Source organism: Achroia grisella, unplaced genomic scaffold (assembly GCF_030625045.1).
Source record: "Achroia grisella isolate CSIRO2021 unplaced genomic scaffold, CSIRO_AGI_Agris_v1 utg109, whole genome shotgun sequence".
NCBI lineage: Eukaryota > Metazoa > Arthropoda > Insecta > Lepidoptera > Pyralidae > Achroia > Achroia grisella.
This window is the reverse complement of record NW_026712573.1, coordinates 9,853,896-9,869,774: the sequence shown is the minus strand read 5'-3', so window position 1 is coordinate 9,869,774 and position 15,879 is coordinate 9,853,896. Positions and strand designations below refer to the sequence as shown.

Below are 15,879 nucleotides of genomic sequence, written 5' to 3'. Positions count from 1 at the left end.
TTATTATTTTAATTTTATTGACTGCAGTGATATCTATGCGGCGCGGGAGATTTGGAACGGTTCTAAATTCAAATAAATAATTTTAAGAAATATTAATCTTTTGTAATTATTTCTACACCACTACTTACTATTAAACGCTATTAAATAATTAATATTTTTTTACAATACCTATTCAAACTTCAAAGGTTATGTTCTGCTTCGGATTGAGATGATTGATAATACTTATACATATAATAAAAATATAACTGATCGCTGTAAAACGTGAAAAATGTATGAGAAAAATTACTGGAATTTGATATTACTGAGATATTGCGTAAAATAGAACCCAAAATAATGATTGCTAGAATTTCTGTCTGTCTATACTTTTGTATTGATTCAGAAGTAGGTTAAATAGAATCCCGTTTTCACTATGTACTATAGTAAAGCTTCACTTAAATATTTATTTCATTCCAACCGGTTTACAAATAAAAAAAATATTAAATATTTTTATTCTGTATACCACGACTCTGTTATCTCGGGTTCAGCTTTATCTAAATTAAATTAATTTCCTAATTTATTAGATTTCTTTAATAAAATACTTTTTCCTTTGCTGTGCACTTTACTGGTAATGTCACCCTAACTCCCACAAATATAAATAACAAATAAATAATCCCAGAACAATTAACACAGCGCCATCTAGTCCCAATTTAAACTAGCTAAAGCTTTTGTCATAGATACTAGATAACTGATACATACATTTGCAAATACATGCATATTATACATAGAAAACACCTAGACCGATATAAACAATCATACTCATGAATGCAAATGTTTGTGCCGTGCGAGGAATCGAACCCGCGACCATCGGAAGTAAGGCGGTGAGCTAAACCGCTAGACTACTGAAGCCGTCAGTATTTATATACTTATATTCTGATATAAATTTATATAATAAAACAAGTAGATTTATTTAAAGTGATATATTTTATAGTCCTTAAAATATACCTATGGAAACAAAAGACAACTAGTTACTTTGTCATTTTAATCTATATTGAAAGGATAATGAGGATGATCCTTCCAGTAGCTAGTGTCGATCACTCTTCTGTTCTTGTTGAATTTGTTTATGGTGTTTATCTCCTCTGGAGTAAGTTGAAAGTCAAACACGTCTATATTCTTGGCCAGACGACTCTTATTAGTCGATTTTGGTACCGGAATCGTTCCCCTGTCGATCTGTATATGAAAATATTTTAGACAAATATATTATTAAGCATCCAAGCAAAGATATAACATTATAAGATTGTTTCTATTTTTTACTATAGCTTCTTTTTAAACTACAATAACTTACCAAATATCTTAACACCACTTGACTGGTGCTCTTTCCATATTTATTGGCGATGTTTTCAAGTATGGGGTCATCAATCCTAGGGGGTGGAGCATCGGTAGCGTCCCTCGATACCAGGAACCCAAACGGGCTGTACGCCATCACATTGATACCCCAATTGTGACAGAACGGAACCAGTTTTTCCTGCGTCAAAGCTGGATGTACCTGTGTGAGAAATTGCTTTTCTTTTATTGTCTGAAATCTACTGTATTTTTCATATGATAATAAGGACATTTTTATGCTTAGAGGTATTAACAAAAAAAAATTGTGTTACTTAAATAAATAAAAAAATATTTTGACTTTTTAGACAGATAGATAGAATTAAATTATTCTATACAAATAAAATTATTATTTTCATTATACAAAAAAGAGAAAAATTACACTAAATACATTTTTATAACTACAATGATATTAAAAATAATATATTTTAATATTAAATGAAAATATATATTTTTAACAGTGACACTAACCCTAAGCCAAGCTAAGCTAAGAGCTTGTGTTATGGGTACTACACAACTAATCTGACACATATTTTTTTGTACATATGTACATACGTAATATACATACATACATATGTACATACATAAAATAGCCAGTCAATCTCATGAATGCAAATCTTTGTATGGTGCAAGGAATCGAACACACTATCATCGAAAGTAAAGCGATGTGCTAAACCGATAAACCAGCTAGGCCGTCAATTATAAAAAAAAAATATACTTACTTCAATTTGATTCACGGCCGGTACTATTTCACAATTATCAATAATTCGCTTGATCTGCTCGTTATTGAAGTTCGATACTCCTATGGACTTCGCCAAGCCAAGTTTCTTGGCTTCTTGCATACCGATCCATGTTTCTAAATAATCGATGTAATCAAAACTTCCATCTTCCTGGAATTGGAGAAATAAAGATGAGAAATTTACAGCGCGCTGAATATTTGGTAATAGTTTAATACATATTGAGTCATCGTAAGAATGAAACAAAGAAAGAGAGAGAAAGAAGGAAGCGTCACGTACCCTTTGTGATCCAGGACTATGAATAAGATATAGGTCTATGTATTCCAAACCAAGTTTACTGAGGGACTCGTTTAGGGCAGGCACCACTTGCTCGCACGCGTGTCTGTCGTTCCACAGCTGAGAACATATAATAAAAAAAATTAGGTCTCTTCAGATTATGGATAAGTGCCACACGTAATTGACGCACGTTTTTTGAATAATGTTAGTTTCCCAGCGAATTTATTTGGATGTATTTATAGTTTATATTTGGTGCCGTAGTCATATATCTATTATTAATTCATTCGTTAAGGTATTCAGAGTTCTCAGTTATTCTCATAAACCATAGTGTAAACTTGTTTTAAAATATAGTATTGAACCTTCTGTATTATCATTATGTTTTAGTCACTAGCAGACTTTCATAGTTGTATTCAACAATAAGTAAGCGGCTAAAGGCCAACTCCCGCCTGACTTTAATCTGAGGGAACCACTAAGGGTTCGATCCTCGGCTCGGGTCTCGGGCTCGTAGTAATTTCGATTCCCGTTTGATTTGGACGGGAGATTGATCGGAGGGGGAAGCCTATGTTGCGGTATAGTAGTAAAATGTAATATAATAATGTGAATGAGAAGTTTTATCGTTAGTCCCACTTATAGACACGCTGATTCTTCATGCACTACGAACTAATTGAAAATTGTACTATACTGATCTACAATTTGACAACTTCGACAACTCGCTACGGTTTAGCCCACTACCTTATTTTCGGAAGGTTCAATCTACGCTCAATACAATAATTTTATTCATTACTATGTCTGTTCATTCATATTATGACTATATGTATAAAATAATATTTCATATATAAAACGATATGTCTTTTACCCCCAGTCCCCCGTACGTTCAAACTCGCTTGTTTAGTTTAGAGGTTTATATGTGCCTGTGTGGAAATTTAAAAGCCGGTTATTTATATAATTTAAATAAAATTTTGGAGAAGAAAACACACTTAAAATGTTTCAAATCTATAGCTATATATTATAAGATGGTCATTATTGATCATATAAACTCTAGGATCAAATTAGTTTCAGATTATGTCACTATATAAAATTGGATTTAAAAACTATTTACACTTTTACATTGTTTATAAACATTTCGAGGACATTTTTATTGAATAAGTGTTACTGGAATAGTAAGTAGATGACTATTATAATGATGACCATAAAGACTTCAGTTGTCCTATTGCACTATGCTAGCTGACATAACGAGATTTACTGCTTAAGTTGCTACTATGTCGTTGACAAAGTTTTACTGTATAAGTTATAGTATTCTATACAATTTATGTGGTTTTGGATAAATAAATGAATATGAACCTTTGTGGTGATGAACAGGTCTTCTCTCGTCACGAGACCTTTCTGAATGACGTCACGGATACCCTCACCGATTTGTTCCTCATTTTTATAGTACGCAGCGGTGTCAATGTGTCTGTACCCGAGTTCAACAGCATCATTGACTGCTTGCCGTAGTTTTGCACGATCTTCATCCTGGAATCAATAGTAAAATGATGTTAGAGATTTTATTATAAAAAAGGGTTTTATGCCTATGAAATTAAAATTAATTTTATTGAAGCAAGAATCGTAATACATGTCAATTAAAATACGATACCAAATATTATTAAAAAATACCTTTAAAATACACTCGCATGTTAAATAGGAAACTATAAAACATATTTGTAAAAATTGATCAAAAATTATTTATTCGTGTGGAACATTTTAACTTTATTTGATCGTCATATTTTTTGTATTAATATCTGTTTCCTACCGACTAGTTCAGTATACAGTTTCGATTGAGAAGAACTAGAAAGAAACTCAACTGAATTTCTTTCTTTTTATGCTTATAAAAAGAAAGACAAGCAAGTTTATTTACATAAAATATTTATGTATACTATATCAGTGGCACTCAATGAGGAAGTAGCCATTATTATTGCTAAAAGTTGCATATAGATGGCGTGATTGGTATCGATGGAATTCTTCATAGTTTTGCAAACGTTTTAAAAAACAAAACTGTGTTTTCAAAAATGTTTAATCAATTTATAAAAAGTTATATATACATGTTAAAATGAAATAATGCGTTTAGAAAAGTAATTTTCATATATTTACTCATTTTGTTATTTTCCAGTACTTAATTACACTTTAATCAGTGCTAATACGGGGCTCAATGTTTTCAAAATGCTTTCATAGATGGCATTGTCGTCATTTGTATCGGCCTAATTAAATGTCTTTTTTATATTTTCCAATAATAAGCACTTAATATATTATTATTGTAAATTAATTTTTAACTAAATTAAAAATAGTCGAACAAGCAAGTAATACTATTTCCAATAATACTTATGTATGAAGTGTTGTCATATTAAAAATAAATACATGTATTATCGATTTTTTTGAATAATCGATAACAGGATTTTATTACAGCGCATTATTCGATGATGCTTTTAATGAGTCGTTGTGAACAGTAAATTTTCATTATTTTGTATTATAGCAGTGTTCCGTTTCAAAGAACGGAATATAGTAGTACATTATTAATGTCGTTGGTTATTTACATTTGTACTGAAAAATCGATTACATAATAATTTAAAATATCGAGTACGAATCGTAGCTGTCTTCGAATACTGGCAACTGGTAAGATTAAAATAGTATTTAAAAAAAAGAGAGAAATCGACCCTAACTCGAATACCATAAAGTTGATTTTCCTTTCTCATTAATATCATAGCAGTTTGTTTTTATCTTGCGTATGACTCTGTGGTATGATGTTATTGTACGGTGCATACATTTCAAAAATTATATTTTAATGTAGGTACATACATTTCTTTCATCCATTTCATACATTTCAAAAATGAACTTTTTATGTAGGTACATACATTTCTTTCATACATCTCATACATTTCAAAAATTATATTTTAATGTAGGTACATACATTTCATACATGTCAAAAATTATCTTCTAATGTAGGTACATACATTTCAAAAATGAACTTTTTATGTAGGTACATACATTTCATACATGTCAAAAATTATCTTTTAATGTAGGTACATACATTACTTTCATACATTTCAAAAATTATATTGTAATGTAGGTACATACATTTCTTTCATACATTTCATACATGTCAAAAATTATCTTTTAATGTAGCTACATACATTTCTTTCATACATTTCATACATGTCAAAAATTATCTTTTAATGTAGGTACATACATTTCTTTCATACATTTCATACATTTCAAAAATGAACTTTTTATGTAGGTACATACATTTTTTTCATACATCTCATACATTTCAAAAATTATATTTTAATGTAGGTACGTACATTTCATACATGTCAAAAATTATCTTCTAATGTAGGTACATACATTTCTTTCATACATTTCATACATTTCAAAAATTAACTTTTTATGTAGGTACATACATTTCTTTCATACATCTCATACATTTCAAATATTATATTTTAATGTAGGTACATACATTTCATACATTTCAAAAATTTCATACAATACGTTTCTTTCATACATTTTTTCATACAAAGTTTCATAATTTCAAAAAAAAATTTCATACATTTCAAAAAGTATCTTTTAATGTAGGTACATAACACCCCATGTCAGACCCCTTGTATTTGGAAGAAACTTAAAAATAATGCCAAAAATATTAGATGAATATATTTTTAATACGAATATTGTTTTATTTTTGTTCATCAACTTTATCCCTCACTAACAATACTAGTAGTAGTACATAACCTGGTTTATACCGCTAAAGATATTGAAAGATATACGAGTAATTCAGAATGTTATCAAGTTCAAAATAAGCACACATTACTTGCTTAGATAACAGAGTAATATTACTCGTAATAAAAACATTTGTAACACCCATATGTATACTACGTATGTATAGTAAGTACTTACGCTGCGGCGCCGTGAGACTCGTCTACCTCATCTACTAACCAATAGGAGCGCGCCTCTCGTGTTTCCAGAAAGTTCGCGACTAACGGACGATATAGTAGTAAGGCAATGAGTGTCCCAGTGACATCATTATAATATTTTCTCGTTAAATTTTATTGTAATATACACAATTTCGCACTAAATAACGTGTTACCCCGTTACACATTTCTAATAATGAAAAACCTAGACCGACCCTGTTCACTTAATCTTACAAGATCTGACTTTAAAAATTACGATATCCTCATATAGCCTTTCATTTCCCCTTTCAATACTTTTTCGCATTAAAAAGTAGCCTTTCTCAGGGTCTACATTATCTGTCTACCAAATTTCAATTAAATCAGTTCAGTAGTTTTGGCGTGAAAGCGAGACAAACAGACAGACTGAGTTACTTTAGCATTTATAATATTTGTAAGAATATCGCTATTAAAAATAGGGGTTGGTGAAAGACGGGTGAAAATTTAGGCGTGTATGTATTTTCAATGTAACATTATAAATAAATAAAAAATTGTCCATAATACAAAAAAATATTTTTTCGGGGTAGGCCACCCCTATGACTTATGGGTGGCCTACCCTTACTTACTTAAAAAATAGCAACCCTACCTCAGACCTGGCAAGTATACATATCAAATTTCATCAAAATGTGGGAGAAATATGGCAACTAACACTGTGATACAAAATTTATATATAAGATATAGCGGAATTCTCATTAGGTAAAAGAGGGGTACATCGTAGAATACATGAGGTATATACCAGTAAATTAATTGTAGCTAAAATCAGTCTCATACATATAACGATTGAAATAAAAAATCGTATAGCCCGATTTTGATACGTACGAGTATAAACGTATCAAAATCAGGCTATACGTATAGCGCAGACGCGTTACAACATATAAAAAAAATAGGCATGGAATGTAAAATAAACCATAACATAATAGGTATATACATTGGCACATAAGCCATATCTGCAGAGTGTCGGCTAACGATATTATACCTACACATTTACATTGAATCTTGAATCGTCCCTAATGAGGTACACGATACAGTTACCTACATATCTATTATATACATATCTTTGCAAAACAGATGTCATGTAGACTGAATTGACTGCCATCTATTTTCATGCTTTGTTACTAAGCACCCACTAGTAATCCGAACTGCTTCAGATCTAGCGACATTTAGCGGCTACGGTGGCGAAATAAAATAGCCCGAAGAATAGCCCGAGTTAGGAAGGAACCATTTTCTTGTATGGGATGGGGTATCTGTATGTAATATTATGTTATCTGTGACTATATATATATATATTCAATGTAAATAAACTTGGTCTATCTATGTGTAGCATTAAATGAAAATCCTGTGCATGAACAACTATTGCCATGTATTTATTTCCGTTAGTTAAGATCGACAGTTCCAGAAATAAAATAAATTTATACTCACTGAACCATATGTGCCTAAAGCTAAAATTGGTATCATATTGCCATCATTCAATCGCGCCCGAGGTATCTCCTGCGCACTAACAACCTGAAATAAAAATAACGTAAGCAGGCGTTAAGAAGGAATTCATAATAAATAATTGTCTTCATGAATCATTAATCAATTAAAAAGAGCAGGACATTGTAGAGTACATAGAGACCAGGAGTAACCTGACATTGAGGATGACGCAGCTGGGATCGAACCATAACACGAGTTTTGTGGCCCGAGTTCCCACCAACATACTAACCACCTTTATAAAGGACGACTACTGGCCGAAGGGTGTGGTGTATCAGCGATACCGTGACAGATTGCCATCATCAGTGCCGTGAACATTCAGACAATTTATATTTATGTTTCCTATTAATTTTTATTATTATTCATATGTTATCATGAATTTGCTTGAAGCCTCCAGCTGGCTTATACCGGCATTGCTTTTTAGCTTGTCTAAGTGTCTGTTTTTTATTTTAAAAAAAATATTTAATAGTCTTAAAAAAATTATTGTATGTGGAGATTTTAACGTTGATATTCTTTGTAACACACCCACATGTACAAAAATTATTAGTTTATTTCAGTCATTTGATTTAAGTCATGTCTTTCATGAACCCACTCGTGTAACTGCCACGTCTGCTACTTGTCTTGACAATGTTTTTTGTAACTGTGAGTATACAGAAAAATTCATAATAAATAAACTTCCTTCAGATCACTGTGGTCAAGTTGTTAAGTTTAACAGTCAGATCAATAAAGTCAACAATAATAAAAAATCAAAAAGACAAATAAATGTTTACAATATTAACAAATACAAAAGCGCGATTAAAAATAAATTGGATTTGCTGTTACAATATAGTAATAATCCTGATTATCTTTACACCAAGCTAATTACTATTCTATCAGGAGAATATGAACAATTTTTCAAGAAAAAAGAAGTTTATGTTAAATCTAAATTCACGGAATGGGCAACAGTAGGTATACTTAAAAGTAGAAATATTTTGTTTGATTTATACGATCAAAAAAAATATCGATTTGATGACAAATTCACCACTTATGTGAAAAATTATTCAAAAATTTTTAAAAAAGTTTGTATTACGGCTAAATCTAATTATATTAATAAACAAATTAACCAGTCTTCTGACAAAATTAAAACCATCTGGGGCATTATAAATAAAGAAACCGGAAGATCTAAATTAGCCTATAATCAATTTGCATTAAATTATGATAATAAATTAATAACAGCAACAAAAGATGTAGTTAATGTTTTTGAAGATTTTTTTGCTAATATTCCGATTAATATTACATCTTCTCTGGACTCATCTCCATCTCGAGCAAAAATATTACTAGAGTCTAATATCGGTTGTTGTGCTTTAAGATTTAAATTTGCACATGTTAGCCCCGTTCATATCATAAAAATATTCAAACATCTAAATTTAAAAAATACAGAAGACCTTTGGGGCATGTCTGTAAAAGTAGTTAGTTCTTTCATAGATATTGTTGCTCCATATCTAGCTACTATTTTTAATAAATGTATTGATAATGGGACTTTTCCACAATTAATGAAATTTAGCAAATTAATCCCACTATTTAAATCAGGAGATAAATTTGAGCCAGGGAACTATAGACCTATATCTATTTTGCCAGTTCTAAGTAAGGTGTTTGAAAAGATAATGTTAAATCAAATGTTACAACACTTCAGGGATAACCGACTGCTTCACAGTCAACAATATGGTTTCACCGCCGGCAAGTCTACCACTGACGCAGGTGTAGCGCTGATAACACATATTTTCCAATCATGGGAGAAGTCACAGGATGCACTCGGAGTTTTTTGTGACCTATCAAAGGCATTTGATTGCGTGGATCATAAAACACTTTTGTACAAGCTCGAACATTATGGTATAAAAGATAATGATCTAAAATTAATGAGAACTTATTTAGAGGATAGGGTCCAAACTGTAGATATTGACGGTATAAAATCTAAGGGAGCTAATATTGGAATGGGCGTTCCACAAGGGTCAATCTTAGGCCCCTTTCTCTTTTTAATTTACATAAATGACCTTCCCTTTATGGTAGAGAAAATTGCAGATATAGTGCTGTTTGCGGATGATACTTCGTTAGTGTTTAAAATTGGACGTCAAACTAATCAATTAGACGATGTAAATTGTGCTATGTCTGCTATATTAAATTGGTTTACATGTAATAACCTATTATTAAATTCCAGCAAAACAAAGTGTATAAAATTTACACTTCCTAATGTAAGACCAATAAATACACAGTTATTGCTTAATGACGAAATAGTAAATTTTGTTAATGATACAGTTTTTTTAGGTATAACAGTGGACTCGAAATTACAATGGGGGCCCCATATTTCAAAATTGGCCAATAGACTCAGTTCAGCTGCATATGCAATTAGAAGAATTAGGCAATTAACAGACGTGGCGACGGCTAAACTTGTATACTTTAGTTATTTCCATAGCATTATGTCATATGGTATACTACTATGGGGTAAAGCAGCCGATATAAATACTATATTTATTTTACAAAAGAGAGCCATACGTTCTATTTATGGTATGGGTTCAAGAGAGTCATTACGTCAGTGTTTTAAAGATTCAAATATCCTCACCGTTACTTCACAATACATTTATGAGAATATCATGTATACACGGAAGAATTTAGACAGTTTTAGAAAACTTAAAGACTGTACAAATAGAAACTTACGCAATAAAAATAAGCTAATTTTACCTAAATGCCGCCTGCACAAAGTCAGTAATTCATTCTATGGTAATTGCGTAAGATTTTATAATAAACTGCCAGAATCTGCACTAAATCTGACAGAGAGGCAATTCAAATCTTATATTAAACAATTTTTATGTAAGAAAGCCTATTACAGGATAGACGAATTCATAGAAGACAACATATCAAGTAAATAATTAGTTTATTAGCATACAACGTTATAATTTGTTTATCTCATTGCTTTCTTGATTCAATTATTTTAGAAATATGAAAGCGTAGCGGGTTTTGTATTAATTGCCGCATGCATTCTTATGTGAAATGTGAATACTATAAACATCAGATGGCAATTGTGAGTAGCTATGACGTGGTCTGGTGTTTTGAGTAGTCATGCTCACTAAAATGTCCAGACTTGTGGCGGCGTGGTGGGCCGGGTCATTGGGCTCCCTAAAATATGGTCGAGCGCAGTGATGGCTGGCTCATCCGTCATACTCGTGAACGGGTGCTGCTTGTAGGGACTGGTCTGCTCTAATCACTATGACTGATTTCCTCTTATTAATTGTTTAACCAGTTGGTTATGTATTCAATATTTTTTTCTTTTTGAGTATTTAATTGAATTAGTGCTAATCGGTGGTTTGTATTCACACACTTAAACTTAAATTGTAAGTAAGAATAAATTATTTAAAAGAGCAACACACAAGTTTCTTGCTTGTTCTTCTTGTGATGAGACAGCATTCCGAATGAGCGGTAGATTAAAAAAAAAAAAAAAAATGTTATGACTATTCAAAAGTGCTTCAATGTAAGTTTATTTGAATAAATGATTTTCTATTCTATTCTATTCTATTCTATTCTATTCTATAAGTAAACCACTGGGCAATGACGCTCTAAAGTACTGCACAATATATAAATCTAATAGGTTACTAGCTGACCCCGCAAACATTGTTTTGTCATATATATTAAAATCTCTATTAAAAAATAGGATTTATGGTAGAAGGGCGAAAATTAGAGTTGTATATGTTTTTAATGCCCTAAAATTTATGATATTTTTTAAAAAAATATATCAAAAATTTTAGGGGTGGACAACCCTTATCACTTAGAGGTATAAAAAATAGAAAGTAGCTGATTCTTAGATCTACTGAATATGCATATAAAATTTCATAATAATCGGTAAAGCCGTTACGGAGGAGTATGGTAACAACATTGTGACACGAGAATTTTATATATACCTAAGACGTAGTTTTCATTCTGTCTTCTTTATCACGACTAGGTAACAAATGTTGTTCACCTGCGTGACTCACGTATCCTTTGACCATTATAGCCATGGTTACCTGTATCGTGACTATACATAAAGTTCAAGTTTAGTACAGTCGGCCACATAAATATGTTAGGTCACAGAGTAGTCAACAATATTCTTTAATACATAAATATCTAAATACTTTAATAATAAACTTAAAGTAGTGCAAAGTTATTGATTACGAAAGGATTAGATATACATAAAGGATTCATTCTATTACAAGATTTATAATTATAATATCTTATATATAAAATTCTCGTGTCACAGTTTTCGTTCCCATACTCCTCCGAAACGGCTTGACCGATTCTCATGAAATTTTGTGAGCGTATTGAGTAGGTCTGAGAATCGGCCAACATTTATTTTTCATCCCCCTAAATGTTAGGGGTAGTCCACTCCTATTTTTTTATTTTTTATTTTAAGTCAAAACAACGTTTGCCTGGCAGCTAGCGTTTTATAAAGATGTTTTAATAGGATTGGATTCATTAATAATAATAATAATAAATATAAACATATTATTATCATATTGAACTTAATATAGAAATAACATTAATAGACGTTAATAAATCATGACGCTAAATATATATATGTATATATATGAAGCTGACTATACTGTTGAACAAGAGAACGGTCGTAGTCCACATTCACTATTTTAAAAAAATAATATTATACATTATACCTACATAATACTTGTTTTACTTGTTTCTTGATTAGGGACGAACCAACCTTTAGTTGAAGAATGTTAACTTTTATATGCTTATTAAATAAAATATATTACATAAAAGATTAGTATCTTGAATAAACTTGACTCATAATAATAATGTGGTATAGGAAATTAATAATTAATAAATTCCTAATAAATAACTGAATACATGTAATATTATATAGCGAATACGTTTATGGTAGTGAATACAGTGCGCAAATTACTGTAGATCAGTATGCAACGATGTCATCTTTATTAGCGTCTTTTATCCTCATGTACGAGAAATAAAAACTCCTTCATATTTTGAATTTGGAATGCATTCATTCATTCATCCATTTGCATAGCATTCATTTGTTTTGTAAATAAATAATTATTTCAGAGATGTAAAAATACCATCACAGCCTTTTTATTTATCCCCACCCCTCACAATTTAATTAATTTATATGCATCTTAATTATAATAAATAACGAAGATGAAACGAATAATACCTGTTTCTGTAGTAAGCTTTGTTTAGTCAATCGTGCGATGTTCTCGCACAGCTACAAACTGTATCAAATGGTTAAGATCTCAATCGCCAAGGACCACATAGACAATCCACTCATACCATCATATAAACCATTATATTCTATTTTTATGACGATATAAAACCGTATAAAGTAAAAGGAAATTTTATAAAATATGTTTTTCAGCATCGACACTAAAAGTCCTCCTTCCCGTTTTAGTATTTTCAGCTTTCTTTAGTGCTATATAAATCAACAACATATTGTGTAAAAATTTCATTACTTCTTAATATGCTACAATTATTAATATCATCTTCTCGCCCATATCTCATGTCTTATTTGAGGCGTGCCCTTATGTTTTTTTATTTATTTATTAGCATACAAAACAGATTACAATCAATATAACAATATAATTAGGAGCGTGTAGTTCGGTACACAACTGGATTGTAATCCAACACTATGTGTGCCTAAATGTTGAATGAAAAATATCTATATTTCTATTCGAGACAACAATTTCATTGTATTGGCGACACATTCGAACTATTGGTTTATAATATGAAGTATTATTTAAGTAAACCTGAAGATAGAAGGTGTTATAATTACGGTTGCATGATCTAAATCTCGTATTAATGTTTAATAGAGAAAGAAGAGTGGATGAGTCCAACTGATGATGAATAATTTTATGTAATAAGGTTAGGTCATTATTTTGTCGTCTTATATATAAAGGGTCCAGATTGAAGTACTTCAGACGTTCACTGTAACATGCAAGTTTACGACCCAAGCCGCATCTATAGCTAAGTATCTTTAAATAATGTCTTTGAATACTTTCAATTCGGTTGCTATGTAGTCTATAGAAGGGAGACTAGATAGCCGAGTTATATTCTAAAATACTACGTACGACTGAGTAATAGATAGTAATTAAGTTTCTACTCTGCCGAAAGTTTTTAGTTGATCTTGTAATGAACCCAAGAAGACGGTAGCTACGATCAACAATATTATCATAGTGGTCTCGAAATGTTAGTTAGTCATCAAAAAGCACGGCCAGATTTTTTACTCATGTCACTTATCAACGTAATTTTTTTTACTTAAACTACTCAGAAAAGCCGACAAACAGTTTTAGTGGATTCAATTTATTTGTCATCAAACCCTAATACCTATTATGGTAATTAGTTATGATGGTAGTTCCATTTTTCATAAGCCAACAATAGAATCAAAACGGTTCTCGAGTGGTGTCCACATATGAAGTATAGAACGACCCCCAACAATCATCATGATGATAACACATTCTACGAAATTACGAATAAACATATGAAGCAATATAGAACACATAAATGATTCTAGATAAATTGACACAGGTCAATGAGGAAAACCCAATGGGTAAGTATTTCCTTATAACTATTTTCATTAAATTTAATGGTAAAAAATAATATCATGTCAACTATGGATAAAAACAAAGTACATATATTGATTTTATAATGCCAAATGCATTAACCTTGTGCAAATTACGATAAAATCTGCATATTATATCTGTATTTTGATCTACTTACTAAAATATTATAAACTACATAGCTACTCGCCCCGGCTTCGCACGGGTGTACATGTATTATATATATAAAACTTCCTCTTGAATCACTCTATCTATTAAAAAACCGCATCAAAATCCGTTGCGTAGTTTTAAAGATTTAAACATACATTTAAGCGACTGCTTTTTTTATATTATGTAATAAATGATAATAATGATTCCGACGGTAGAACGAAGATCATGTCTTAAAAAAGTACTAAATATGAACGTGGACAGATGAAAAGTTAGAGATATGCATATCTTCTTTCATTCTTCCTTTTTTTTCGGTCGACCTCTAACTTTTCATCTGCTGCTCTCCTTTTATGCATACAGTCTTTATAGAGGTCTAGTATGATCGCGGATAGGGATCAGTGGAAGAAGATGACATTGTGACAGATTAAAACTCTAACTAAATGATATAAAGGCAAGCAATGACGAATAAATAACTTTACTCATTGCAACTTTAGTTCACAAGTTCAATTACATATTAAAATTCAAAGGTATTGAAATTAGTTCATCCATTTTATTACTATGATGTCACAGATATAAAGATTCCATAATTGATCAAGTTTGTTTAGACCATTTTAAAACCTTAAATATATATGTACACGATCTAAATACACAACTAGTCCCACAAATTAAATAATAATAATTGATGTCTATATATATGAATTTATTGTGTCATAGTGTTAGTTGCCGAAACGGCTTAACCGACATTGATGAAATTTTGTATTTAGACTCGGTAGGGCTGTGAAAAGGTTTTTTTACATTTGAAGTGATAAATGTAACCCACTCAAAATATTTTTAAGCTTAATTTTAATTTTTAATAATTTTATGATGTGGCATTCTAAATTCTCACCCTTCTACCACCAACACCTATTTTCAATAGCAATTTAATTTTTTTATGGTAAACCAACGTTTGCCGGGTCAGCTAGTAAGTATATATAATAATAATTGTACTAAAAAAGTAGTGAAGTATTTATTTACTAGAATCAATAAGTCTTGATATAATAAATATGTCTACTCACGATTGACGTTGCTAGAATGCAAACTACTAAAGTGGTAGGCAGCCGCATCTTACTGTAGCGCCTGACAGAAACACAATAACTAGTAGAACCAAATCTTGAACACATCGCTGTGATCTTCAGTTTTGAACTTATGTTAGTACTATTTACAGCTCACGATGCGATAACTACACGATTACGTGACGATTTATGATGATTTATTCTTTTTACAAATATTTGTAGTACCAGCTGTGCTCGTGGTTTCACTTTTTGAAGTATTAATACTACACACTTGAGGTCATTGGCT

The 15,879-nt window shown here is 30.9% G+C and overlaps 1 protein-coding gene across 1 annotated transcript; it reads right to left on the bottom strand.

Annotated features, from left to right (window-relative positions):
* Positions 1-599: 599 nt before the first annotated feature.
* On the bottom strand, positions 600-15,673 carry LOC131845236 (aldo-keto reductase AKR2E4-like). Its single transcript, XM_059194280.1, has 7 exons — positions 15,597-15,673; positions 7,760-7,843; positions 3,711-3,881; positions 2,373-2,489; positions 2,079-2,246; positions 1,322-1,522; positions 600-1,206 (listed from the first exon to the last, which is right to left on the bottom strand). Exons 1-7 carry the CDS (start codon positions 15,642-15,644, stop codon positions 1,018-1,020), a joined length of 978 nt encoding a protein of 325 aa, XP_059050263.1. The 5' UTR covers positions 15,645-15,673; the 3' UTR covers positions 600-1,017.
* Between the last annotated feature and the right edge of the window lie 206 nt (positions 15,674-15,879).

Coding starts and splice junctions, on each gene's coding strand:
- LOC131845236 (XM_059194280.1), bottom strand. CDS start 15,644: ATGCGGCTGCCTACCACTTTAGTAGTTTGCATTCTAGCAACGTCAATC. Junction 1,523..2,078: donor CGGCCGTGAATCAAATTGAA/GTAAGTATATTT, acceptor TTTCTCACACAG/GTACATCCAGCTTTGACGCA. Junction 1,207..1,321: donor AAGTGGTGTTAAGATATTTG/GTAAGTTATTGT, acceptor TTTCATATACAG/ATCGACAGGGGAACGATTCC.